A 27,365-nucleotide genomic window follows, 5' to 3' on the forward strand; every position below is an offset into this window, starting at 1 on the left:
CAGTATCAAGTACACTAAATTTTGACAAATAAAAAAAAAAAAAATTCGATTTCCTCCAAAAAAAGAAAAACTTTATGAATTAATGAATGAAAATTGTTTAAAAAAATGAGTGATATATTACGTAAATGGTTAACGCATAGTTTAGGTATCGTATTAGATTTATCATCCGATAAATTTGGTTTAAATGCTCGCGATGGACGATTAATTGCACATATTTTACATAATTATGATATCATATCAAGTATACAATTAAGTGTTATTGTACCAACGGATGATCCGTTGGAGGCACGACAAAATTTCAATCATATTAAAATCTGGTTGAATAATATTAATATCCATTGTGATGATACATTGTACGATGATATAGCGGATGGTAAAAGTTCTGCTGCGATTCAATTATTCTATCAATTGTATTTAATATTTGAAAGTCCGGAAAATTTGTATGTGATACAGAATAAAAAGTTACAGCGATTTATACCATCACAAAATACACGCTTTCAAGGTAATTATTAATCTACATCAAATCCGGTAGTTCTTCTAACTACCCCTTTACGGTTATAATCACCAAAATCTGAAATTTTCACGGATTTTTCAATTTTTGACCAAGTTTCGTTCATTGGGACAACATCATAAACATGTCTGCTAAAAATCAGAACTACCGGATTTGACGTTAGCTCTGATGTACAAAGTAACGTCGATAAATTTTGAAAGACTATCGTGGAAAGTATTGGGTCTACAGAATCCATTCTCGCCTCATATAGTAGCAAATTTAGTCTACTTGAAAAATGTTCTGGAAAAGTTTCATAAAAAAACTAGTCCTTTAGGGTCATAATCGCACAAAATCCAAAATTTTCCCAAATTTTTCGATTTTTGACAAAGTTGCGTTCGGCGCTCGATGTCACAAACTAGCGATAATAATTCGTACTGATTAAAAGAAGAAGTGGGTCCCGTTTTCAGTAGTTCCAATTCAAACTACCAGATTACTTACCATTTATCAATTAGACTAACTTTCAACTTCGACAATAACAAAAAAAAATTTTAATTTTTAAGTACACAAAGTTAAGGATGAATTAAAAGAATGCATTAGCAATAATCCTCTTGCGAAACCATTAAAAGATCAACAGGAATTAATACAATGGTACAAAACAAAATACCAGAATATTGAGAAAAAAATTAAGGAAACTCGAGAACATTATAAAAAATATGTGGAAAATAAATGTAAACATAAAAAATCCCATCCAACACGATTCTTTGATGTTAAACCAACATCTGTCGCTGACCACGGCGTTGATCTACTTGACGCAGACAAAAAGAAAATGTACCATGAATTCTGTCAAACAATACGAAAATTTGATTTAAACGAAATGAGAGATTGCACTTACGATGAACTTTTATCAATAATTCATGCTGAACAGAGCATGGAAAATAATTCACCCGTTCCCGAAGATATCATGCATAAAGTAAAACAAAAATTCAGACAAATAACAACCGCTCGAAAATATAAACAGAAATTAGAATCGAAATTAATCCAAGATTTATGGAATGATATTTTATCGAAACAAGAAGATGAATTTGATAAATTAATAGCGGAAAAAACACTAAAACAGTCAGAATATGAGAAACAAATTGTAACGAAATGTTTCGATGTACGAAATCAAAAGAATATCATAGCGGAAAATCGACGATTAGTTGAGAATCTTATTGAACGACGACGTGCAGATGATTTTAATAATGCGGTTTTATATCGCGTCGAAGAGCTACAAACGGTACAACGTCATTATGATTTCGAACGTGAACGAAACATACAATTACATCGAAAATTGTATGCGAAACGATTAAAATCAAAAGCGGATATGCATTATAATATCTGTAATGACATAATGAATACTTTTGTCGATATGGCAGTGAAAACAGCGGATTATGAGCGATTACATAACGAAAGCGTACCTCAATTTTTATTAGGTCAATGGCGTCAATTATTTTTGGCCAGTCAACCGTTGTACGATTATTTGGAGCATGTGGAGAAAGTTATCAACGAAATACCTGGACCCGTTGAGAAAATTGTCCAAATGGAATATGATCGACAGAATATTTTAAATGATAATGATTTGTTTGAGTATACGCATTATTTAGGGCAATGGCAATTAAGGTATAAGTCCAGTAACTTTTTTTTTAGTAAATTTTTTTACCGGGGCTTACCGAGGGGGTCAAGAAAGAGTGAACAGTTGATCTAGACCTGGCTGGACCTTTTGACTAGATCTTGGAGATATAATTAAGTATGTTTTTATGGCAAATGAAAGTTGAATTTATAAAATTTTTTATTTACTTCCTCTGAACCAAAACTTCCTGTTTTCTGCTCCCTTGTAATCATTAAAGCAGTAAATACGCCGGAAAAAGTGGGAAGTTGGAAAACATGTAATCTGACATCGAATTCGTAATCATCGAGCAAAAATACCCCTTATGACACAGTTTCGACGATAAATAATTAGTTTGCCAAGATATTGAAACCCCCGACCAAAAAAGGTCACGATTTTCGGTAGATGTACCAGAATCCGTGCAATCCGGCATCGAATTCGTAATCAGCGACCACAAATACACTCTAGATGACTCAGTTTGCCTTTTTTTGTCAAAAAGTGGAATTTCCGGTCAAAAATGGAAAAATTTTCGAAATACGTGACAGAATCCGTGAATCTGACATCGGTTTCGTATCCAGCGACCAAAAATATCTATTAGGGGACAATACGTGATTCCTTACTCAAAATTTATTGAGATACGGAATTTTGAAAAGGAAAATATCCGTTAATTTGTTTTTTGAGGACTACAGTGTAGCTCGATCTTTGAAAATCCGTACATTCACTTCGAAGCAACCTTTCCTAGGATTTTTAAATATCGAAGAGTGTGATGATGAACTTAACAATTTAACACTAACGAAGAAATTTTCACCAGAACGGAAATCAAACCCAAGACGTCCCGGCCGCGCCATTCCCTACTAGTTGCTTACCTCCAAAACATCATTAATGCTTTCTATTTGCAGTAAATGGTTTCTAATTTGAACGGAGGTGACTAGCGTTTATTTCCATTGTCGTATTAAGTATTATATCCCCTCCTCTTACATATAGCTGTTAAAACTCTTTATCGATTTTAGAATTTTATTCGAGGATAATCTAAAAGAAATTGATGAAAGTGTATTAAATGAAAGTTATGTGTTAATCGGACATATTGTACATCGTTTATTATTAACCAAATATCCGATACCATCAAATCTATCACCACCGAAAATACCAAATTTTCGTATCGCTGCCGCTGTTACAAATATCACCGATTATACATTGATGGGTGTATTACGGGACCTATTAAAGCGTGCCAACGTAACAATTATACAAATTGAGAGTGCGATTAAATACGTTTTAGAATGTTTTCAAATGGAAATGTTAGGTATCGAGGATATTGAAATTAAATTCTATGATGAAACTGTCCGTTGGATATTATCATCGACAAATGTATCTCTGGTTGTGGTACCAGATTCGAAAAATAAAAAAATATCGGAAAAGGCTAAGAAAAAACAAGCACAAGTTGTAAAGAAAAAACCACAGCAACTTGTAAAAGTAAAACCATCGAAACAACAAGTTGTAATTTATGAAAAATCAACGCAAACACCAAAAATATTACCTGTAACATTAGCAAAAGAAAATTTTACCGAAGAAGCCTTGTTGGGAAAACAAGCATATGAATCGTTGGTCTTAGGTAAATGAAAAATTTATATCTTAAATGCGACACACTGTAAATTTCTAAAACAGTTCTAAAACTGTAAAGAAATTGCATGAAATTTAAAATTCTTCTCGTGAAAGGTAGAGGCCGATGTCCAGAGCCTTCTATAAACTACTGGGAGCCCCTATGGATAGAATCTTCACTCTGAAGGATGTTTTGTTGATCGGCCGAAACAATCTTCAATCCGCGGAGACCTTTTATCAAGATTCGACCTCCTTCGGATCCTTTTTTACTTGCAATCTTGAAGTTCTTTGATAGAATTTCTTGAATGGTGTTCGAAAATACGAAAGATAGCTTGACTTATTATGAATGATCTACAGGTTGTCTATTAAAAATATATTTTTTATTCAGGCAAACCAATAAATGATCATTTAATGGCAGAAATTATAATTGCATATTTAAAAACATTAGAAGATGACAGAGGTTACGTTTTATTAAATTATCCACGTACATTGAAACAAGCATTGATTCTTGAACATCGAATGACAGCAAAAATTCCGAAAATTAATGAAGATCTATTGTCATCAATGACAACAATCGATGATTTATTACCATCTATTGAAAATTTATTAATTAATAAAACGGATTCACAAATTCAAGAAGATCCACATAAACTAAAACGTATATCCAAGATCGTACCGAATCCAAACTGTGAAATAAAAACTTACAATGATCCGAAGCATACCACATTTTTTACTGCTTTCATTACAGGTATCAAATATTGTTTTCAGCTGTATTTTTAGTTATAATTTCCCTGAAACATATTTCTGACCTTTGTTAACCCCGCCGAAGGTCAACAAGAGCAGAGTAGGTCTGCTATAAATTCATTTCAAGACCCCTAGAACCTATTTTGTGTGCTTTTGGAGATACGGTATATACACTCACATTGAGCCTGAAAGTCTACGTCTGCGTGCGCCTACACATCCAACATTTTTTGCATGAAGCTTTTTATCGATAAAACCAATTGAAAGAAATTAAAATTTACAGCTCGAAGAGAAAGAAAAGCAGATTATGAAAATCGTAAGCCAACTGAAATGTACGATGAAGGTACCCCTTTAGATAAATTTTATAGAAATGAAGGTGTCCAATATATTTTATATTATGAGAAACTCGATTTTGAAACAATTGTATATTTGGCAAAATTAATTATTGGTGATTATTCTATGCCATTAAAAACATCAATAGATTTGTTTGGCAGTATCTATGAAGAATTACAGCAAATATATAATAAAAAAGGCAAAAAGAAGAGCGGAACCCTTGACCCCGCTAGTGCCGTCAAGAAATTACCGTTTCATTCAAAATCAGCCAGTGAAGTGATATCTTCAGAAATGAGTGTCACAACAGGTAAACTCAAACTTGTAAAGTCAAAATTATCGATGAATTTTATTTATCTTTCATTGCTAATTGCTATAGCACTCCAATTTAGTCCAATCATTTTTGGGCCTCGCCTCGGAATCTAACAGAATAAGCTGAATACAGTTGGGTTTTCTGGCCACTTTTTCTATCCACAAAATTTTAAGTCTCTTTTATTTGCAATACCCGACAAAAAATGATTGATGTAAATTTTGTTTCCTTCAGCAGCAGAATTTTTCCTCTCTCAATTCTTTATGGAAAAATTCGATTTCTATAAGCCGCAGAAAAATTCGACTATACTCAAAAAATGAAAATCCATAAACTAAATTTTTACTTACTTCCATATTTCTGTTCTTGAAGGTGACGGAAGTCAACAAGCTACCGATGATCAACAAAAAGATGCAGAAGATAAAAAATTTTCTCATGCACTGATTAATCCAAATATTGGAGTTGGTATTGCAACATTATGGGAGAACATGGAAAATGTTTATTTAAATGATATTAAAGAATTATTTTTTATAAAACGTGCAAATCGTGAATCCATAATGCCATATTGTACGTTTGTAAAAGATCATATGAAACAATTTATCGTTCGTCCGGATAATAAACAAAGTACTTTACAAGAGTTTCAATATTATTATAATGCGATTAATAACGATTTACGAGATGATGGTTAGTTTCAAAAAAAACGTTAATTTTAATTTCAGCGATATTTTAACGATCTTTTGGGTAAGACACAGAAGTATACTTAAGTAGAGCTGAAAAATCCCCGGAGCAAAATCAAATTTGGGTGCCTCATCCAAATATCACTCGTTATTGATTAACTGGAAGTTGCAACCGGCCAACTGGCAATAATAATTCGTACGTTTGAATTAATTAATATATAACGCTAGGAGCGCTAAATTTAATCTACAGTATCGACAGCAAATAATTAGGTACGCCAAAATAAAAACTTTTTAATCCCCTGGCAGGATAGTCCCAGGGGGTTATTTTCCCCAAATCTTTCTATCTTTTTTCCTTCCAAAAAAAGCCAAAAGAATCGTTTTTCCCCTCAAAGAAAATAAATAAATTTTATGGCTAACAATTTATTGGATTAGGTAACATTCAAGCTGAATTACATTGCCGTGTTGATGAGCTGCGTAATAAATTGTGGGAAATGTGCGATGAACGTTTACAAGAAGTCGAAAACGAACGGCAACGTTTAATTAAATGCCATTGGGTGACGGATCAAATGCTTTTATTAACAAATTTATTTATAAATTTAATGCAAATTGAATTAAATCGTACAGCGGATACATTACAAGTAATACAAGACTATTATATGTTAATAACATCCGGAAAATTAGATATGGATGAATTAATACAGAAAATTAAATTACAAAAGGTTGAAACTGTTGAACGGAAATTAGGATCAATGGAAAGTGTACCACCAAGTTATTCTTATGATCGTGAGAAAATAGTTTTTACGCCGATTGGACAGCAGATTTATGATACAATGGTTATTACTTCCGTTAATTTTTTTAGTTCTGGAGGCCGTCACAGTAAAACTCATCAATACTCTTTTAACGATAGGTATAATATGTACTGGGTGTGCTAGGGTTTATCCTGCTAGAAATATTTTTTGCTAGGATTTTTTATTTTTTATTGGTGTGGCAGATATTTTGATCAAGTTTTGAGCTGTCATACCGAAATCTTTCGAAAGTAGATCCCTTTTACTGTTACAGGCTCCACGCTTATATTTCGAAATTTCCTGAAATTTTTCGGGGCAGTAAATTTAAATTCATGTTTGTTGAACTTGACTAGGTACAATTGTTTATAAATATTTCGACGTCCTCATTTGCTGATACCCCTTTTATGGAATATATCAAAAATAATAGTCAACTTGCGATACAACATATCGAAAATTGGAAGAGTAAATTAATTGACCCACCCCAAACAGGAAGTGATATATCACTAAAAACATCGAAACGACAAATAAACGAGGAAGAATGGCAAGAGGCATTAAATATTGAACTAAAACGTATTCGACAACGTATCAAAGCAATTGAACAGCGTGCTTATATTGATATTAAAGAATTATTCGATTGTTCCGCTTTGACGTTTTATACAATTTACAACAATATCCAAAAGCAATACAATAATGAAATCAAAAGTGTGAAAACTGTTTGCGAAGTATTTGATAAAGCGATTATGGATCAAATTAAAATTCAATATGAGTTGGTGCTTGATAATAAAGACTTCTTAGTTTATAGTGATACGTTATTGTATCCATCGAAACCGTTCAAATCGAAACCGCCGATTACGGAACAATTACGAGAAGGTGAATTTACCTATAAACAATTGAAACAACTGTTCGATATATTTTATGATGTTGCGCCGAATGGAAGTATTCCAGAACGTGTCCTTACATTTATTTTACAAGATTTGATTTTTTCGGGTAAGTTAAAGTCTCATAATCGGTCGTTTATATTAAAAAGGACTTATGTGAAAATTCAATTCCACAAAAAAAGGGTTCAGTAGTTTTTGAATGCGAAAAAATACTCATAAGAGAGATAGACATATAACACTTAAAATAGTAAATAAAAATAAAAACGATAAAGATTACCTTTTATCCAGACGCTGAAGATGGTTTCCATGATTCAGTACCATTGCTATGGAGACATGTTGATCCCACAAAAGTTTCATCAATATTATTCGATATGTTTGGTGATCCAGAATTTGTTGATTGGCGTGATTTTCTAATATATAATATGGGTTTACGTTTTCCAACGGAAAATGAAGTTTTAAAAACATGGATGACATATCGTTTATATGATACACAACGTAAAGAAATTATATCCAGGAAACACTTTAATTATGTTCGTTTATGGTTTGAAACGGAACCACAAGTTGTTGAACATTCATCGATAATTATGAATCCATCGACGAAAACATCTCATGCATCTATAAAAGTATCTGATTTTGTACAGGATGTTGCTGAAGTAAACGAAGTGACTGAAACAACTACAAAAGTTTCACCGAAAGAAATGCGAATTAGTTTATTAAAAGATTTATTATTTGACATGTTTCAAGTTGACGTCGATTGTTTGAATTATACGGGGCTTTTGTTAGCATTCTGCAAGGATGAAAAACCTATCATGGGTTTGGTTAAAGCGCTTAGTTTAACGTTAGAGTCATTAATTGGTTGGGATCCAAAATTAGGTCAGTATAACGTAGCATAGTAAACTTCAAACCCCGAATTCGAACATTTCAAATTATATCAGGTCAAATTGTATTACAAATACTCTGACGTTAAATTTTTAGGTGCGGAGCGTGAAAAACAAGATATCTTAGAATGTTATAATCTTGAAGCCGTAAATGGAGAACAAATGGGAGAAATGAGTAATGATAGTAACTTGTCAAAATATAATTGTTTCTGTGGTGATACAACGATTGTCGATTACAGCAGTCCAGATCGTCTCAGTCAATACACAAATTCATCTTCGAACATGCTCTCAAAGGACAACGATGACTCAGTACCCAGTATTTTACCGTATTACTATCAACAAAAACATTTATCACAAACGAAAAACGATGATTTCGATGAAGAACAACAGTACTTTCAAAAACGTTCATTTGTATCAATTGCACTGGCGCACACGTACTCCGATAATCAATTATCGATTTACAATAATCGTGTGTATTTGTTACCGATTGAAGCACCATTAGTGACACTTGCAGCGTGTTTACCATGGCACATACGTGTTGAATGTATCACAAATCAAAGTTTACGTCAACTATTGGAGAAAATTCATGCGGACTTATTTGAAACGCATACACATCCATCAATTTACGCTTATAAGTTTTTACAACATCCGATTATTTTGGATATGTTAAGTACATGTTTTAAATTCCAAGCATTATATCCGCCGGATATAGTACGCAAACATGTACGTCCTTCAAATCAATTTTAATTTCGCGATTCGAATACAAGAAAATTATTAGCTTAGAAGGAAAAATTTGTTTAATTTGTATACTTTTTTTTATTTATATATTTTCTTCAAATAAATATTTTTATATAATTTTTTGAAATAACAATTTTCTTTTTTTTTTTTATATACATAATTTTTTATTATGGAAATAATAGGAGAGGAAATTTATAGTCAAAGAAAGCCGTAATATAAAAAATACAGTATTTTCGAAAGGAATTGGTCAAAATATCCTAAATGCCAAACTAGTGTAGACGCTGAGTGGGTTTTGTATGCATTAACAGGTCCCATCGAACAAGGAATGTATTTCGACGTATTTTGATCCGCTATATCCAAATTTTGCTTATCGCTGGGTGAAAATTTGTTATAAATAAATTAATTGTTGATACTGCCCTAGCTCCTAAACTATTTAAAATTTTAAAAACTTGGCAAAATTCGGTCGAAAACTTGGATTTAAAATTTTCTTTTGTTTCCTAAAATTCTAGTTTAGAAGCTATGGTTGTATAAACAATTTATTTGTCTATAACAAATTTCCCCCACTCTGAGCGATAAGCAAGTTGAAAATTCGGATTCAGTGGGTCAAAATACGTCTAATAATTCTCCTTGTTTGTTAGGATCTGTGAATGCATACGAAACCCACTCAGCGCCTACACTAAACACACAAATGGTATTTTCGTGTACTTTTAACTACTTTCTATTTATTCAAACTTCTAACAAGGATTACGAAAATACTATAAGTTTTTTACACTTGATAGCTTCTTGACTCTCATTAAAATTGAGCTCAAAAATTTATTCTAGGAAAATTTTTGAATAAAAAGGAATGTTTTACTACCTACTTAATGCTTCCAGGAACTTTAAACAAATACATTTTGAATATAAATTGAATAATTTATCTAGAATATGTCTTATTAACCACGTATTTATTAGAAAAGCAGTAAAAGGAGATATTTTTCTTGACTAGATTTCTCCTTTTAAGTATAATAAGAGAATTCATGTTGTATCGAAAAGTCAGCTACAATTCGGTATTCGACAATTCGGTTGATGTCCTTAAATTTGACGTCTCTCTATTCAATACTTAGTCCTAACCCGTGCGCATAGGGGGTTTTGAAAGTCAACTTCCCTTCCCCCATTGAGAATCTCTTCACAAGCGGTGAAACAAGAAGTAAGCGAGTATATGTATATAAGCAACCGAGTCCAATATGAACTAATTCACATTTTCCACAATTTAATCATTAATCACAATATCGATCGAGTTAACAAATCTATTAGCTTTTCTTGGGGATGACATGCCAGATATTGTACGAATAGAACAATGTTTGATTTGCGTTTGATACTTCGATAAATGAGACCGCAAATTTTACTTATCTCTTTCCCAAAAAAAATTTTTCAGGCAGACCAGACTCTTGCGTTCAACTTTTTGTACCATAGTCTTCAATTTTGCACGAAGATCGATGAAGTTTAACTTTGACGGAAACGAATTGACCGACTCGAAATACTCGATATTTGCAATGAAGGTGCGTTTCCAAATGTCCATTAAATGTTTCACGTTCTAGCAGTTTTCACTGCTTTCCAACTTCGGTTTAATCAAATTAAAATGTTTTCTTACTCGAACATGAGTTTCTTGTTTTTATGGACTTTATGATTTAACATGATAAACAAAAGTTTAAATCCCTCTTGCGTACGGGCCTGACTTGATCAATCATGATATGTGGATAAAAAACAAAAATTTTTCATTTGATTTCAGGTAATAGGCCTTTTCATCGATTTGCTATTGTTTCGGACAGTTACCAAAAAACTATCAAGTAAAGAAAATAAATATTTTTTAAATAATCAATTTTTGTAAATATCAAGGTCTATTCAAAATTTTTGTGTAGCTCTTACCAGATACGAATATGAGTTGATGTTTAGCTCTCTACGCTTTAAAACACGAGTGGAAATTAAAAATTAGAGCCATTTATCACCTTCGACTATAAATCGTATTGCTAGCTGCCAATTTATAAGGTATTGAAATTTAAATGGCGCTTTTAATTTTTCTGAGAAAATTATTCAACTTATATTTATATAAAAACAATTTCAAAATATTATATTTTTGAGAAGACATATTGATGATTTCATATTTTTTTTGATTTCATTTTCTGAAATAAGATACAAAATATTTTTTAAATCTATCCCTAATTGGCACTAAATACTTTTTTTTTTCTTTAATTACAAGCGTTTAATGTATAAACTTTCATTTTAATTCGATTCAAAATCGAGGCCATATGATTCAATGATTCATTCACAGGTTCAATTCGATAATAAAAAAAACTTGTGGATCGAATATTTATATAACTCCAAATCGGATAAGAATAGATGGCAGTAAAATGAAATCTGTATTTTATCCGATTGGAATTCGAACCTGAATCCAATATTAAAGGTGTTTTAGAATAATTTTTCATAATTTTAAAAGAATGAGTAATTTTTAAGCGGGGAGCCCGTGACAGTAAAACTGCACTTACACGGATTTCGAAATTTCGCATATGAATCAATGCTATTTAACGATAGGTAGAATATGTACTAGGTGTGCCAGGGTTTATCATGGCAGAAATATTTTTTATATTTTTAATAATTACAAGTATTTTGCACTTTCATGGAAATTAATTTGCAAGAGACCATTTTATTGCAAATTTTATCTATTATTTCGTTTTGAGTTCTACTTTTGAAATATCTCGGTGTGGCAGCTCAAAGCTTGACCAAAATATCTGTCACATTAGTAAGATATAAAAAAATCTTGGCAAAAAATATTTCTGTCAGGATAACTCCTGGCACACCTAGTCCATATTGTACCTATCGTTAAATAGTATTGATTCATGTGCGAAATTTCGAAATCCGTGTAAGTGTAGTTTTACTATCACGATCTCCAAGGCTATAAGAATATCCAACAGCCTTAAGACACCTTGTATAATAGTAAAGTGATTATTTTTGTTCAAAAAATCAGACGCATGTTCTTGTTAAAATTTTGTATCATTCTGATACAAGAAAAATTATTCTAACTCATCTTGTAAAAAATATCTCACTCAAAAACTAGAATATTATTTGATTAAATCTAAAATTATTTGAGGCTAAAAATATTATGACCAATGTTTCTTAATAAAAAAATTAGGCCAACAATTTTCTAATTCACTGTTACTAATACTGTTGTTCCCTAAAAAAATTTTGCACGCTTATTTTCTAATTTGAGAGATTAATAAATTCGAGCAAATACTTTTTTTTTTTTGTTTGTTTGAGATTATTGTGTCTATTGAAAAAAAAAAAATGGAAGCTGTCCTTTTGAAGTAGAATTGAGTATGGACTCAAAAAGGACAAGATATGTAATTTTATAATAATTATTATAGAGATTCGCTGTTTTATATAATTTACCAGTAAATAGATAAAGAGGGGGCTATCTTTTAAGAATCCTTAAATATAAATTTTAAGTCCTACTTTTGTAAATATATTTTAAGTATATATATATATTTTTGTTAATAAATTATAGTCTCACTTTTTTTTTTATTACTTTTCGGTTTATCCTAAACAATAAATCGCAAACTATGTTTTGATTTTAAGTGGATAATCAAAACGAGTCCTGTATTAGTTCGTATGCTGACATATAGATGGCGCTACTAGTGTTAAATCCATATTATTTTTAGTTAATCCAAAATTAACTATTTAGTTAACCAGCAGAAGTTGCATTCCTGCGACCCTCTGCGATTTTTTTCTGTTCTCAGACCTCAAAAAAAATGCTCAATGGAAAGAGATTTAGCTCCGATGAAGAGTTAACCGCCGAAACTTAAGCGTATTTTAAGCCAGACAAATTGTACTACACAAATGATATCGAAAAATTTCGCTGTATCGCTCTCGAAAGCAACTACGTTGAACAATAAAATCGAATTTTAATAAAAAAAATGTATTATACGACTATGTTAGCTACGAACTTTTCAGCCCAATGTGGAACATAAGGAAGCTTTCCAATATGGAACATAAGACTGGTTTGAAGTACGCCATTTGGTCCCTTCTGCTTTCAAGGGAAGTTGCAAATTATATTAGTTTTGAGAGAAATTAACCTAACATAGAGACAAGTTAGGCATAAAGATTGAAAAATACCTAATTTCATAATAAAATATACCGATTTTTCGCGTTATACTTTTCACATTCCACCGATGCAAAAGTGACAAAATAGGAAACTCAATTCTGACTTTATCTTACGGTGTACTCTCACTTAAAATCATAGAATAATATGTGATTTATTCCTAGAAGAAATCGTTTGCGATTTTAAAATCACACACAGTTATAGAATAAATGTTATTTACCTAAAAATTTTTTGTTATTCGGATCGTACACGGTTTTTGGAACTTTCAAAACATACTTTTTTAAATTCTCACTATAAAATAAATTTTTTTTTTTCGTAAACTATGCTCGAAAATTCGATTGAAATTTAAGTGTTTTCGAATACTAGAAATTTAGGTAAAAATCCTGACGCAAATATTTGAACTGGACAGTCAAAAATATCTATCTAACTGCGGTAGCGATTACAATAAACACAATTATATGGAGAAACTGCCCAGTACGAGCAAGGATAATATGAATATATAAAGCTGCCTTCAATATCGATTTATTGCCGGTTAATTGCTTAGGCCTTCGTCCATCGCGTGATAAGCACGGCGCCAAGAGTTAAAATAATCTGTTTATCCAATCAACTGCCGCAATTGTCTATTCGCTATGATTCACAGAATCATTATAAATCGTTTCGAAAACCCCTAACTTTTCTCAGTGATTTCCGTAAATAAACTAACCAGAAAAAAAAATACTAAAATTTAATACCAACATTTCAAAAAGAAATGTTATTATCACCATTTAAATTGTTCTTTAGCATTTAAAATCACAAAGTGCTCTTTTTTAAGGGTTTCAAGTGACAGTGTACGATATTTGAAAATTTAGGAAGCACTTTAAAAGTATTTGCCATTTGGAATTGCTACCATCAGAAATAATCCATCGAAATAAAGCACTTTATGATTTCATTTCAAATGCTTAATCGAATCAATATTTGAGGTTTACTCAAATATAAACTCAATTTTGAAACTTAATTAACATTTATTTATTATTCATTAAAATAACGATGGATTTTCATGATATGTTTTCACTGTTTTATAACATTCAAATTTTGTACCAAAACTCATCCAAAACAGTGAAGATTAAAGTAGGTTAGGTTAGGTTAGAGTGGCTGTCCTGGGGTGGGACACACTTAGACCATAGGGTCCGTATATCTTTATAATTTATAGCTCATGTATTATTCTGATGTATGACCTATATTGCTGTACAGTTTCATTAAAAACCATTCGCTAGTTTTAGCGTGAAATCATAACAAACAAACAAACAAACAGACAAAAATCCTTACTTTCATATTTATAACATATAGGAATGGTCTTCCAAAACAAAAACAGTGTTTCATTGCACTCGCTACTGGATAGAACCCCTTAAGTTAGGTTAGAACAGCTGTCCTGTGGTGGGAAACACTTAGACCATAGGGTGCGGCTTAATCTCAGTAATTTTGGATGAATTTTATAATTTTTCTCATAGCAAACCTTCCCGAATGCGATTAAACACGATACATTTACCACGATAACTTATGAAAATCCATGTTAAGTTCGTTTAATTTGTTGTATTTTTTTGTACAATTTGACTAAATTGAAATATGTTAAGTTTTCCAAAAAATTAAATCCGAGAGGGCGTTCCATCAGCTGGGCGCATGTAATTCAACTAATACCCATGTATATAATAAGTTAAATTTTGTTTGTTTTAGCGTATATTTTAAACTATTTAAACCATCTTGTGAATAACGTTTTTTACCTTCGACCAACGTTTCATAACGTTTTGGATTCGCTTTCTGTTTATGATGCGTTAACATTGTATACCGTGCGATATTCACCGGATATCGTGATATATGATAATTATGATAAATAACACGATTTGACATATCATCATCTTCACCACCCCAGCCCCAAAACATGTTACTGAATCCATTCACACTGATAAATTGATCTCGCGTTAATGCACACACACCACCGAAGAGCGTCTGATACGGTAAACGATACTTGAAAATATCCACTGCAACACTCATATGTCGTGGTTGTTCTGGACAATTATATAAATTTCGATCATCTTCAGGTAGTAAATCCACATCGTGGAAAATAAAGCATTGATATTGACGATGTTTTAACGCTTCGGTAAACCCGACATTCATTAACATGGCACGATTAAATGGTCCAGTCCCATCCTTAAAATAAGAATACAATTGTAAAATTTGAAAAATGACCCTTTTTTTGAAAATTGATGGGCTATCGCTGACAATTGAAAGGGTTAGCGATCAAAATGAATCATGAATTTGATTTTTAGATATTTCGTAGATATTTAGTCATACTTCGACCTGAGGGGATTCATTTTGGTCGCTAACCGCCTCAATTGTCAGCGACGGTCCATCAATTTTCAAAAACAAACAGGTAAGCTATAAAATCCAATAGGTCTCGAAGACGCTCGAGTTACTACACATTTAGCTTCGTGTGCTACCCTATAAAGTAGAATTAATTCATATACAATTTTTCCCCAAGAAGAAAAGTAAATTTTGATTGTATTTACCTGTTCAATAATATAAATAGCGTAGTCTAATTGTTGTTTCTTTAAAAATGGATGCATATGAGCTAGAAATAAGAGTAAATTTTCAGCACGATCACGATACGGTACTATCACAGCCACTACACTTTGTGAAACACAATTTGTGGGTGCATACGCTCCACCTGGTTGTAACCATGAACCAAATTGTGCTTCTAATTCATTTATTTTCGATATTGTTTTATTCACTTGAATCGGTCCTTCTAAATCGGGCGATACAATTGGACAATTTGGTATTGCTGATGGATTCTCGTTGAATTGTGTTAAATTTGAGCTATTATTATTGGTTGCTTGAGATTTATTATAATTGAGGATTGTTGAGATTAAAATACTGTTATTGTTAGTTTTTTCAATTGAGATTGGTGCTCCTTGATAGAAACGTGGTTTTGAAATGTTGTGACTGAAAATGAATTTTTCAAATATTTTACTTTTGGTTTAATCAATTTGGAGAAATAATTTAAACATTTAATTTTGTTCACTATGTAATTTGTACATCATATCTGTAATAAAATTGCCTATAAATAAAAATAAGCTTTTAAAAACATTTACTTACTTTCGATAACGATTATATTGTGCAATCAGACTTTCAGCAGTATCAGTCGTACGTCGATTCTCCAATACAGATCCAAATAAATATTGCAACGCAATCAAAGCGATGACAATTGTTGCAAGACCTTTATAAAGGTGATTTAGTGCACCCCAAGGTACCATTATTTTTTCAAATCAATTTTAATAATGCAGTCATTCTTATTTGGAAGGGTGGTTTCTTTCCTTTTTTGGATACACTTTGTTCGTAAAAGTGATGAGATTCTGAAGATCTGGACTTCTTCTGGAGATTTTTCTTGTTTACATTTTAAGCTTCCGTCGTTGTTGAATGGAATCACTAGATACAAATGAAAATAAAGGATGTAATTAATAAACTTAGCTTATCAGATACGATAAGTTCTTGTAATATAATTATAACGCCCACTTAATTTAAATACAGGGTGCTTTTTTTAAGTTGGCATATGCTTGAACCACGAAAACTTTTTTTTTTATCGATAAAAATGCTTCAAGTAAAAATTTGACCTAAGTCAAGCTCAAAAAAAGCTCTCTCTACTCCATAACTGGTAATCAATAGACGAACACTTTTAATTAGAAAAATGTTGTTAATTAAAAAAGTAACGTTTTTTGTTCGAAACATTTTTCTGCAACCTTTCCGTACAGCTTAGGCAAAAACGGACTGAAAAGTTTTGCTCAAAATTGTTTTTTCGTATCGTGTCATTAAGTCTATCGGGTTTATTTCAAAGTCGGTCTAACACCCCTAATTTCTCTGATGGAGAAATTTTTTTTTACTCATTCAATTAAATAACAGCGATTTTGTTGCAGCCAAAAATAGTTAATCTAAAACAATGGTATTATTTTTCAAAAATTGCACGTAGCAGGCTTTTAGTAAATTTAGACAACTATTTACCTGCCCAAAAATCTAATAAATACGAGTGTTTGTTTAAATCGGTAACTGAAAAAAATTGCAAGAAAAATTTTGAACTCAAGCCTCGAAAATTAGATTTCTTTGACTTGTAGAGAACTAATTCTAATAAATTGCCTGAAACCCTACTACAATGGATACATTCCAAGGCAAATGATATTTACCCAATTTTTAGTTACACTCTTAAAATTGTAATTTATGGAAACATTGTTATCTTTTTAGAATTGATAAGAAAATAAAACATTATAAAATATAAATTTAAATAAAAGGTGTCACAAAATTAACGCAAGATCTGAATATTACGACATTTTAGGTCTAATAAAAAAGTGTGACAGTTGACAGTTTTTGAGTTTTTAAAAATCGAGAGATACGCGTAAAAAAAATGAACTATCATCGGAATAGAAATGGAAGAACCGCTATTGGGCAAACTCTCATGGCCCAGACCCTTAGACCATTATGTACTTAATTGTCTAAGGGATGGACTGATCCCTATCAAGTGCATTAAATGAAATATCGTCCAGAACTATCCCAGTTTATCAAATCTTTAAGGCTCCTGGAACATCTTTGAAGTAAACAAAAGATCGTCTAAGACTTACTCCTAACTAAAATCTAATCTAAACTAATCGTTTAAGAACAGCAGGAGGGCTTTGACGTCGACTGACTTTAGGTCGGAGAGGTCGTCAAAGAGAGGCTGGTTCAAGTAAGTCCATCTCCTCATGACAAGAGCTGGGCAGTGACAGAGAAGATGAGACATTGTATCCTCCTCGCCATCACTGTGACAGCTCCTTTTGATGCTTGTGCCCGGCAGCATCGTGCCATTTCTGGCAAGCTCGTCGGCTTCACAATTTCCTGGAATGTTCCTGTGTTCCGGTAACTTTTAATTAAAAACTCTGTTATTTATGTTAACAAATTTTGCGTTAATTTTGAGACACTCTATATATATAAAATTTTAAACATACTCTGATCACATTTATTTAAATTATTTGCAACAATTAACGTTCCACTAAACAATTTTATGATTGTTGTAAAGAATTATAATATTATACATTTTGTTAATATATTTTTTTGTATACAATTTTGTTAGGGCACAGATAATTTATTAGAGAATACCTTCGTTAAAAAGGTATCAAAATCAAACCAACAAGAATGAAGAAAATTGTTGTAAAATTATAATAAGTTGTATTTTAAATTTCACATATGTATAAAAAGTAAAAAAAAATGATATTTTAGATTCGCTTAAAAGTAGTTTAACATGTTAGAAACAATTGTGAAAAGAACCTTGGATTTGAAACTTAAATTGCCATGAAACATGAAATGTAAATTTGTTCACTTTTCTAATATGATAAAAACTTAATTAAGTATTCTATTTTTAATGTGGGCAATGTGTTTAGTTACAACTTCTTATTTTTTTTAAATTATAATCGATATAAAATTTTATAAATACCTTCAAAAACATTCTTATGAATTGGATTGAACTTGGATAACTTGAATAACAACACCACTTTTGAATTGTTTAATATTTTGGAAAACTTGTATCATTTTGACATTTCTGTTATAATTATTATTTTATTTTAAACATTTCAGGAGATGAATTGTATTATTATTATTAAAAAATATATATTATGTTGAGAGGTGGTTTTTGTGTTGCACCAATCTGCAAATGTAGCTCCGCCTCACGTGCAAAATTTCCATTCAATAGTTTATAAATTTACGGTAAATACTAATTCATACGTGTATCATAGATCTACTAAATTTACAGAATTTATTTTGGCATGATGATACCTATGTTCTGCGCATGAATAAAATGAAGAAAAGTCATGTAAATACTTTTTTTTCTTCAACCTAATAAGTCAATTACAATTAATAACTTCCACAGAAGCGAAAATTCCTTAGAAACAAAGTAACAAATATATTAGCATTAGCTCAATCCAACCTTTTTGAATTGACTTAATATGGGTTGAATGAGTACGAGTTAGCCATTTTATCACACGAGCGAAGCGAGCCTCTACTAGATTAAAATGTAACTTTTTAGTGGAAAACTTTACAAAAAAAAAAAAACAAAAGATTTAGACATGAAATGAAATGTTGTAGGTCCATATTTATGTCTAGATGTGTTATCAATCATTATTTTTAGAAAAAATTATATAAATAATAAAAAACAACAGTATTTTTTATTTATTACATGTGTGTATACAATCTATATATATGTAGAGACAGTGGCACCATCTGTGAGCTACATCTAATACTAAAATATAATTGGCTACATTTAATATTAATTTTAATTGAGTGGCCATCTGTAGATTCTTTCAAGTATTAAAAAACTTCATAATGAAAAATACAAAAAACGTGATAACAAAACATAAACAATTAATTTTTGCAGTTCTACAGTAGAATAATTAAAAAATTTAAGTGATATTAATACAAGTAATGAAAAAATTTTAATTATAGCTATTATAATTTTAAAGTTATTTAATGCCACGACGTCGTACGTTGGCGGGTCGTAAAGAGCATGATCGTAATCGATCATTAAGGCGTGATCATCGGAAACGACGAAAACAAGATCAAGAAGAATTATATCTTTATCAAGATGATATTAATTTTAAAATGTATGCAAAAAATTTTGAGATTGCTCAAAAGAATTTGAATTTTGAAGTATGTAATGTATGTCATCGTCGTTGGTTTGATTTACAAATTAATAAAGATGGGTTTTGTTGTATTTGTCATAAATTTAAAATCAAAATTGAATTGAATATTTTCACAGCGGATAATAACATGGATCCTGGTTTACAACCTGATGTTTGAAAGAAATTAACGTTTGATGAGGAGCAATTAAATAAAAAATATTTGTCAATAATTGAAGTATAATTTTATTTTAGAAATATCTATTTTATATGATACCATTCGCGAGCCATTACAAAGTTATACTTTAAGCTAGTATCTTGTATCACAGAGTATAACCAGCATTTTGCAAACGAACGCCATCACTTTTTTTTTATTCTAAAACTCTTATAAAGTTTGTTAGTCTATGGTTATGAAGAAATGGTTTTGATGTTTTGAAGTTTCCGTATTCCGTATTTACATGCTTTTAAAATAAGGAAATTCAGTTTCAAAAGTTAAGAAAATTAACTATAAATAATCTTAATATGTGATAATTCTTATAAATATTATTAAATATTTTCACGAAGATTAATTTAAGTATGAAATATTTCGAGAACCATGTCAAAATTGATTTACAAAATTATATTTATTTCAATTATTTTTTAGGTTAGATTAGGAAATTTATTTTTGAAAATAAATGCGGCAAATCAATGATAAAATGGAAAACCATTGGGGTGATCCGAAAAATTATAAGAATCCGATAAAAAATATTGAAGTTAGTATATAACACCCGTTGTTTCTTATTTTTCTATCTCGAATCTGATGCAATTTCATTAAATTTTACTAACTTTTGCTTTTCAAAATCGAATCTGCTTTCTTTATTAGAACGTAAATTATGTTAAATTTTTTAGGAAAAATGGAAATTGGTTCCAGCATTTTTAAAAGTGCGTGGATTAATTAAACCGCATATTGATTCGTTTAATTATTTCATAAATGTTGAAATAAAGAAAATCGTTGAAGCAAATAATAAAATTCAAAGTGATGCAGACCCTTTGTTCTATGTTAAGTAAGTTGAATTTTCTATCAATTACCATAGAAAAGGCCGTAGGTTAGGTTAGGTTAGAGTGGCTGTCCTGGGGTGGGACACACTTAGACCATAGGGTCCGTCGTCATACCGTAAATGGGTTGGCCAATCCCCGGCCACTACTCCATGAACCATTTGGAGTTGTTTAAGAACAGCAGGAGGGCTTGGACGTCGACTGACTTTAGGTCGGAGAGGTCGTCAAAGAGAGGCTGGCTCAAGTAAGTCCATCTCCTCATGACAAGAGCTGGGTAGTGACAGAGAAGATGAGACATTGTCACCTCCTCGTCACCACTGTGACAGCTCCTGCAGTAGTCGAGATACACTGTCAGGCCTAAGCGTTCAGCATGCTTGCCGCCCAGCCAGTGTCCTGTGATAGCCGCAACAACTTTGCGAACAGAGGCACTTGGAAGTGATATGAGAACTTCGGAACGCCTGCGATTGTACTTAGACCCTGTTTAAAATATTTTTAGGTACTTGGATGTTCAAGTTGGTAAACCCGATATGGAAGAAGGTTTCGATACAACACGTAAAGTGACCCCACACGAATGTCGCTTACGTGACATGACCTATGCAGCACCAATTACCGTTAATATCGAATACACCCGTGGTACACAACGTGTTATTCGTAATGGTTTAGTTATCGGTCGTATGCCAATTATGTTACGTTCATCGAATTGTATTCTAACGAATAAAACCGAACATGAGCTGGGTAAATTAAAAGAATGTCCGTTAGATCCGGGCGGATATTTTATTGTAAAGGGACAAGAGAAGGTGATTTTAATACAGGAGCAAGTACCACGGAATCGTATGATCACCGAAGAGATTGATGGGGAAATTCATTGTTCCGTGAATAGTTCAACGCATGAGCGTAAATCACGTACAACGGTGTTTTCGAAGAATAAAAAGTATTTTGTTGGGCATAATACTTTTACAGATGTAAGCATTTTTTATAATTATCTCGATTTCTAGAAAAATTTTTTCAGTGTTTTGAGTTAGTGTCAAGAAAGTAATTTTCAAGATGTCAACAACTCAGCTCCCTCTCACCTTTTTCAAGACTTTGTGCATCTCTATAAGCCCTTCAATCGGATTAGAGAGTTCAAAATTTGTAGCAGAATTGAATTAATATTAAAGGAAGATCTTTTTCGTAATATTAATATCTCAGCCTCTATTTCCGCCCTTCTATATAGATATTTCATTTGAAAAGTCCAGATCCGAAAAATTACGATTCTATTATCAGGATAAGAGATATTCTGAAGAAGTTTCTAGTCCAAAAAAAAAAAAAAGGTTTACTGATTGGTGCTTTTTCTTTACGCAATTTTCATTTATTGTAGCCGGTACCAATATCAATAATATTCCGTGCCATGGGTATTACAACCGATCAAGAAATCATCTCGCTAATCGGTACCGATGAAGAAACTCGTATCAAATATATGCCAACAATGGAACATTGTATTGATTTAAATATTTATACACAAAATCAAGCGTTTGCATATTTAGGTACAAAACTAGTACCAAAACGTTATTTAACTGCTTCGTCCAAAACGAAGACACCGATTGATGATGCCCGTGATGTAATTAGTACAACAATTCTATCACATATTCCAGCAGAAAATTTTAATTATCGTTTAAAAGCGATTTATTTAGCTCTGATGGTAAGTTGAAATCTATACAGGATGGCCCATTTTAATCTATTATGAAATAATAGCTTGTTTTATAGTTAACCAATCAAAAAATAACTTAAACAAAAGTTGTAGAGTTTGATGGGGGGGCATCATGTTCTGATATATCAGATTGGACCTAGTTCTCCGGGTTGCTTTAGGTTACTTTTTGATTTATTAACTACCAAACGAAGTATTAGCCATAATAGATTAAAATGATCCACCCTATATATTATACCTTGCATTTTTTTTAAGTAAATGGTTCAATTTGTGATTTTTTTTGGTTTTTGGTTTTGTAGCTTCGTCGCGTAATGTGTGGCCAAGTGAATAAAAAAATGATCGATGATCGTGATTATTATGGTAATAAACGTTTAGAATTATCTGGAATGTTGTTATCGTTAATGTTTGAAGATGTTTTTAAACGTTTCAATTTTGAAATTAAAGCCATGGCTGATAAATTAATACCAAAAGTTCGTGCCACACAATTTGATGTTGTGAAATATATGAGACCAGCTTTAATTACACAAACACTTGTGTTTGCTATATCAACGGTACGTATTTAGAAATTTCGAAACCGAAATAAAAAAAATAACTTGAAACTTAAGTAAATTAATTTTCTAGGGTAATTGGACAATAAAACGTTTTCGAATGGAACGTAAAGGTGTATCTCAAGTTTTGTCACGTTTAAGTTATATATCAGCTTTAGGTATGATTACTCGAGTCAATTCACAATTTGAAAAGTCTCGTAAAGTATCTGGACCACGATCGTTACAACCATCACAATTTGGTATGCTTTGTCCATCAGATACACCTGAAGGAGAGGTTAGTAGAAACGATACAATAAAATTTATTGAAGATACGTTAAATTTACAGTTGAATGGCCTAGCTGTGGCATCTTGTTATGGAAATGACAGGGTCGAGTGAAAGGGGCGTTTTGAACGACCCCAATCGTGTTGACGAGTCCGTAGCTTTGTTCCCTTTAACGCCAGAGTGTCCTGGTACCTAGATCAGCCTGACTGTGTTATACGGCTTACTTCCTTGAAGCATGCATACACTATCTTTACTAACGATTTTTTTTCATTATCTAGGCATGTGGTTTAGTAAAAAATCTTGCATTAATGGCGCACATCACAACCGAATCGGATGAAGCACCAATTATAAAATTTATTTATAATATCGGTGTACAAGATGTTAAATTATTAGGCGGTGAAGATATTTATAATGATGAAACATTCTTAGTCTTTTTAAATGGTGGTATCTTAGGTGTTGTGAAAAATTATCGTCATTTAATACGTGTTGTACGATTAATTCGACGTATGGGTAAAATATCACCATTTGTATCGATTTATCCGAATTTATTACATCAATGTGTTTATATATCATCGGATGGGGGACGATTATGTCGTCCATATATTATTGTTGAAAATGGACAACCGTTGGTCACAGCGAAACATATTGATGAGTTAAAACGTGGTGTACGAAAGTTTAATGATTTTTTGGATGATGGTAAGTTTTTTTCTATTACTCTTGGAAGCACGCCCAAGGAGAGGGGAGGATTCAAACTTTTGTTCATTATATTAGGTTATAACATTTTTTCGTATCAGTGAGGGCGCAAATTAGTACACAACTTTGGTGCCCATTTTCTCCAAAACTATAAAAGATACTGAGTTGAAATTTGCAGTAGCTTCCACTAGTGGTCCTGTGAAATAAAATATTGAATATTCCCTATTGTTTGTTTTCACTTGTTTTTTTGTTTTTAGGTTTAATCGAATATCTGGACGTAAATGAAGAAAGTGATGCTTTAATCGCATGCGCTGAAACTGACATAGAAAAAGACACAAGTCATCTGGAAATAGCACCTTTTACACTGTTGGGTGTTTGTGCTGGTATTATACCATACCCACATCATAATCAATCACCACGAAACACGTACCAATGCGCTATGGGTAAACAAGCGATGGGTGTCGTTGGATACAATCAACAACATCGCATGGATACTCTCATGTACAATGCATTGTATCCGCAAGCTCCAATGTGTAAAACAAAACCAATCGAAATGATTGGCTACGATAAATTACCCGCCGGACAAAATGCAACCGTGGCTGTAATGAGTTATAGTGGTTACGATATTGAAGACGCATTAATTATAAATAAAGCGTCAATTGATCGTGGTTTTGGACGATGTTTAGTTTTCCGTACGGAAAAATGTACATTACGTCGATACGCCAATCAAACGTTTGATAAAATCCAAGGTCCATTATTAGATCCAAATACGAAGAAACCAATATGGACCCATGATAATTTAGATTTGGATGGTATTATTTCACCGGGTGAAAAAGTTGAACAATATCAGGTTCTAGTCAATAAATCAATGCCAACGATCAGTGTAAATCCGGGAAATGCAACCGGACAACAGCAAGTCGAATATAAGGATGTGCCAAGTACATATCGAAATAAAATACCGAGTTATATTGATGATATTATGATAGCGGCCGATGAGGATGATGCTGCGTTAATTAAAATACGAACACGTCAAACACGTATTCCACAGATTGGTGATAAGTTTAGTTCGAGGCATGGTCAGAAAGGTGTTATCGGTTTGGTTGTTGAACAAGAAGATATGCCATTTAATGATTATGGAATATGTCCGGATATTATCATGAATCCGCATGGATATCCATCACGGATGACTGTTGGTAAATTGTTGGAATTACTTTCTGGAAAAGCTGGTAAGTTTATGTGAGATATTTTAGATACCCTTATTGTACGAAATTCTAGATGATATTTTCCTTAACTTCTTGGTTAATCTATAAAGGGACATTTTTTACCTTAAATCCGCCACAGCTCATCATCCTTCTCAACTGTGTTCTTGTGAGTTTTAGCCTAGCTGTGGATGGCTTTGGTCTGTCGCATGTCTTGAGCAAAGTCCAAGTAATCAAAAGGGGCTTGTTGAAGCCATTCCTTGATTCAGACAAGCTCAGGTGAAAGGGGCGTTTGAGACGACCTCTTTCGTGCCAACGAATCCCCTGCTTCTTTCCCTTAAACGCCAGAGTGGCCCAGTATCCAGATCGATTTGATTCGCCATAAATATTCGTCATAAATTAAAAATGCATAAATTAAAAATTCGTCATAAATTAAAAATGTTTTTATAACTAAAAAATAAATAAATTTTAGGTCTAGTGGAGGGTAAATTCCATTACGGTACAGCATTTGAAGGTTCGACCGTTGAAGAAGTAAGTGAAGAATTAGCCGCACATGGTTTTAACTATTTGGGAAAAGATTTCTTCTATTCGGGTATAACTGGTGAACCGCTCGAAGCATACATTTATTCTGGGCCAATTTACTATCAACGTTTAAAACATATGGTCCAAGATAAAATGCATGCACGTGCCCGTGGTCCACGCGATGTAATGACACGACAACCGACAGAAGGTCGAAGTCGTGACGGTGGTTTACGTTTAGGTGAAATGGAACGTGATTGTTTAATTGGACACGGGGCCAGTATGATGTTAGTAGAACGATTAATGACGTCCAGTGATGAATGTACGGTGGATATATGTAATGTATGCGGTCATATTGGTTACGATGGTTACTGTCACTCGTGTAGGAATTCGAATAGTGTGAGTCGTGTTAAAATGCCGTACGCTTTTAAGTTATTGTTAACGGAGCTACAGGCTATGAATATCACACCATGGTTAACATTAACCAAACATAATCGATAAAGTTTTTCCATTTTTTGTTAAATTGTTTCATTTTCTAGAATTTATTGTTGTTTTGTAAGTAAATTATTTTATATAGTAAAACTGTTTTTAGTCAATTATCCCCAAAAAAAATCGTTCCCAAAGGTGAAAGGAGTCTACGGTAGCGACAATAGAGAATCCATCAAAAAAGGTGATGGGCACCCCACAGCACCAAATGCGAATCGGAATATGAAATCGCTCAAGATCGTTAAAGTGCATTCCTCCTACAAAGAAGATGTTTACAAAATATATGACGCCCTGGCCAAGATTTTTAACCGACCTGTTACCTCAGAACTTTCGACTGAGAGAACCGATTTTGATGATTCCTTATCTATTTGAAAGCTGGTGCTTCCTGTGTGGCCCATTTCATTTTCATCCAGTTCTGACAACGGCATCCATGAAAAAACCTAAGTCTTACATTTACATTGAGTGTGTACGACAAGAGGGCGAATATCAAATTCAAGCATTCGTTTTTTTTCGCCAAAGCGTTGATAATAACATCGATTTCCAGATGTTTAGGAAAGCAAGCTCGAATAATCTTTCCTGTCCCATTGAAGCACGCAACCAAGATTAAATTCTGCAACTTTTGCTCAGGTTAGTTTTTGATTGGTTAATTACAAAACGAGCTATTAGCCATAATATATTAAAATGATCCACCCTGTATAGGAAGTGGGTAAGAAGAGGAAATGCTACAATAATCCTATATCCAAAAATTATAAAGAATGTCCCAAAATGGATATTTCCTTTAAAAAAAAAAAAAACTAACCACGAATTTATTTCGCGTCGACAATACTTACTTTATTTTATACAAGGAAGTAATAAATAAATAAGTTAATGATCAAATGGAAATCTGAATTTCAATATTCATGACGAGAACCACGAAACGAACAGTGAACAGAATTGAACAGACAAATGTAAATAAAATAAATAGTTAGTTTTTTTTTGTTATTTTAATTATACATACAATAATTTAATAAGTTATTTTAATTATTAAAATTAGAACTAATTATCAATTTATAATTGATGAACGTACATCTACATCCT

At 32.2% G+C, this 27,365-nt stretch overlaps 3 protein-coding genes across 3 annotated transcripts; 2 read left to right on the forward strand and 1 right to left on the reverse strand.

The window, feature by feature from the left end:
* Positions 1–105: 105 nt before the first annotated feature.
* Positions 106–9,074, forward strand: LOC123300339 (sperm flagellar protein 2-like). The gene is made up of 11 exons (XM_044882901.1): positions 106–502; positions 1,051–2,149; positions 3,146–3,744; positions 4,120–4,479; positions 4,756–4,815; positions 4,954–5,112; positions 5,482–5,793; positions 6,219–6,619; positions 6,925–7,558; positions 7,738–8,322; positions 8,425–9,074. Exons 1-11 carry the CDS (start codon positions 106–108, stop codon positions 9,072–9,074), a joined length of 5,256 nt encoding a protein of 1,751 aa, XP_044738836.1.
* Positions 9,075–14,457: 5,383 nt separating this feature from the next.
* LOC123301588 (beta-1,4-N-acetylgalactosaminyltransferase bre-4) lies at positions 14,458–18,894 on the reverse strand. Its single transcript, XM_044884415.1, has 4 exons — positions 18,686–18,894; positions 16,327–16,656; positions 15,741–16,173; positions 14,458–15,381 (listed from the first exon to the last, which is right to left on the reverse strand). The coding sequence occupies exons 2-4, from the start codon at positions 16,482–16,484 to the stop codon at positions 14,842–14,844; spliced, it is 1,131 nt and encodes a 376-aa protein (XP_044740350.1). The 5' UTR covers positions 16,485–16,656; positions 18,686–18,894; the 3' UTR covers positions 14,458–14,841.
* A 1,440-nt stretch (positions 18,895–20,334) lies between these two features.
* On the forward strand, positions 20,335–26,345 carry LOC123301556 (DNA-directed RNA polymerase III subunit RPC2). Its single transcript, XM_044884354.1, has 10 exons — positions 20,335–20,436; positions 20,506–20,614; positions 20,751–20,905; positions 21,394–21,859; positions 22,255–22,575; positions 22,881–23,132; positions 23,203–23,403; positions 23,670–24,087; positions 24,342–25,310; positions 25,756–26,345. Exons 2-10 carry the CDS (start codon positions 20,537–20,539, stop codon positions 26,301–26,303), a joined length of 3,408 nt encoding a protein of 1,135 aa, XP_044740289.1. The 5' UTR covers positions 20,335–20,436; positions 20,506–20,536; the 3' UTR covers positions 26,304–26,345.
* Positions 26,346–27,365: the final 1,020 nt, after the last annotated feature.

This window comes from Chrysoperla carnea, chromosome 5, assembly GCF_905475395.1.
Source record: "Chrysoperla carnea chromosome 5, inChrCarn1.1, whole genome shotgun sequence".
NCBI lineage: Eukaryota > Metazoa > Arthropoda > Insecta > Neuroptera > Chrysopidae > Chrysoperla > Chrysoperla carnea.

Excerpts from the sequence above, each read along its gene's own strand:
- LOC123301556 (XM_044884354.1), top strand. The coding sequence starts at position 20,537 with ATGCGGCAAATCAATGATAAAATGGAAAACCATTGGGGTGATCCGAAA. Across the intron at positions 23,133-23,202 it reads TTGTGTTTGCTATATCAACG|GGTAATTGGACAATAAAACG; the intron begins GTACGTATTTAG and ends TTAATTTTCTAG. Across the intron at positions 23,404-23,669 it reads CAGATACACCTGAAGGAGAG|GCATGTGGTTTAGTAAAAAA; the intron begins GTTAGTAGAAAC and ends TTCATTATCTAG.
- LOC123300339 (XM_044882901.1), top strand. The coding sequence starts at position 106 with ATGAGTGATATATTACGTAAATGGTTAACGCATAGTTTAGGTATCGTA. Across the intron at positions 7,559-7,737 it reads ACAAGATTTGATTTTTTCGG|ACGCTGAAGATGGTTTCCAT; the intron begins GTAAGTTAAAGT and ends CCTTTTATCCAG. Across the intron at positions 8,323-8,424 it reads TGGTTGGGATCCAAAATTAG|GTGCGGAGCGTGAAAAACAA; the intron begins GTCAGTATAACG and ends TTAAATTTTTAG.
- LOC123301588 (XM_044884415.1), bottom strand. The coding sequence starts at position 16,484 with ATGGTACCTTGGGGTGCACTAAATCACCTTTATAAAGGTCTTGCAACA. Across the intron at positions 16,174-16,326 it reads CAATATAATCGTTATCGAAA|TCACAACATTTCAAAACCAC; the intron begins GTAAGTAAATGT and ends ATTCATTTTCAG. Across the intron at positions 15,382-15,740 it reads CTATTTATATTATTGAACAG|GATGGGACTGGACCATTTAA; the intron begins GTAAATACAATC and ends TCTTATTTTAAG.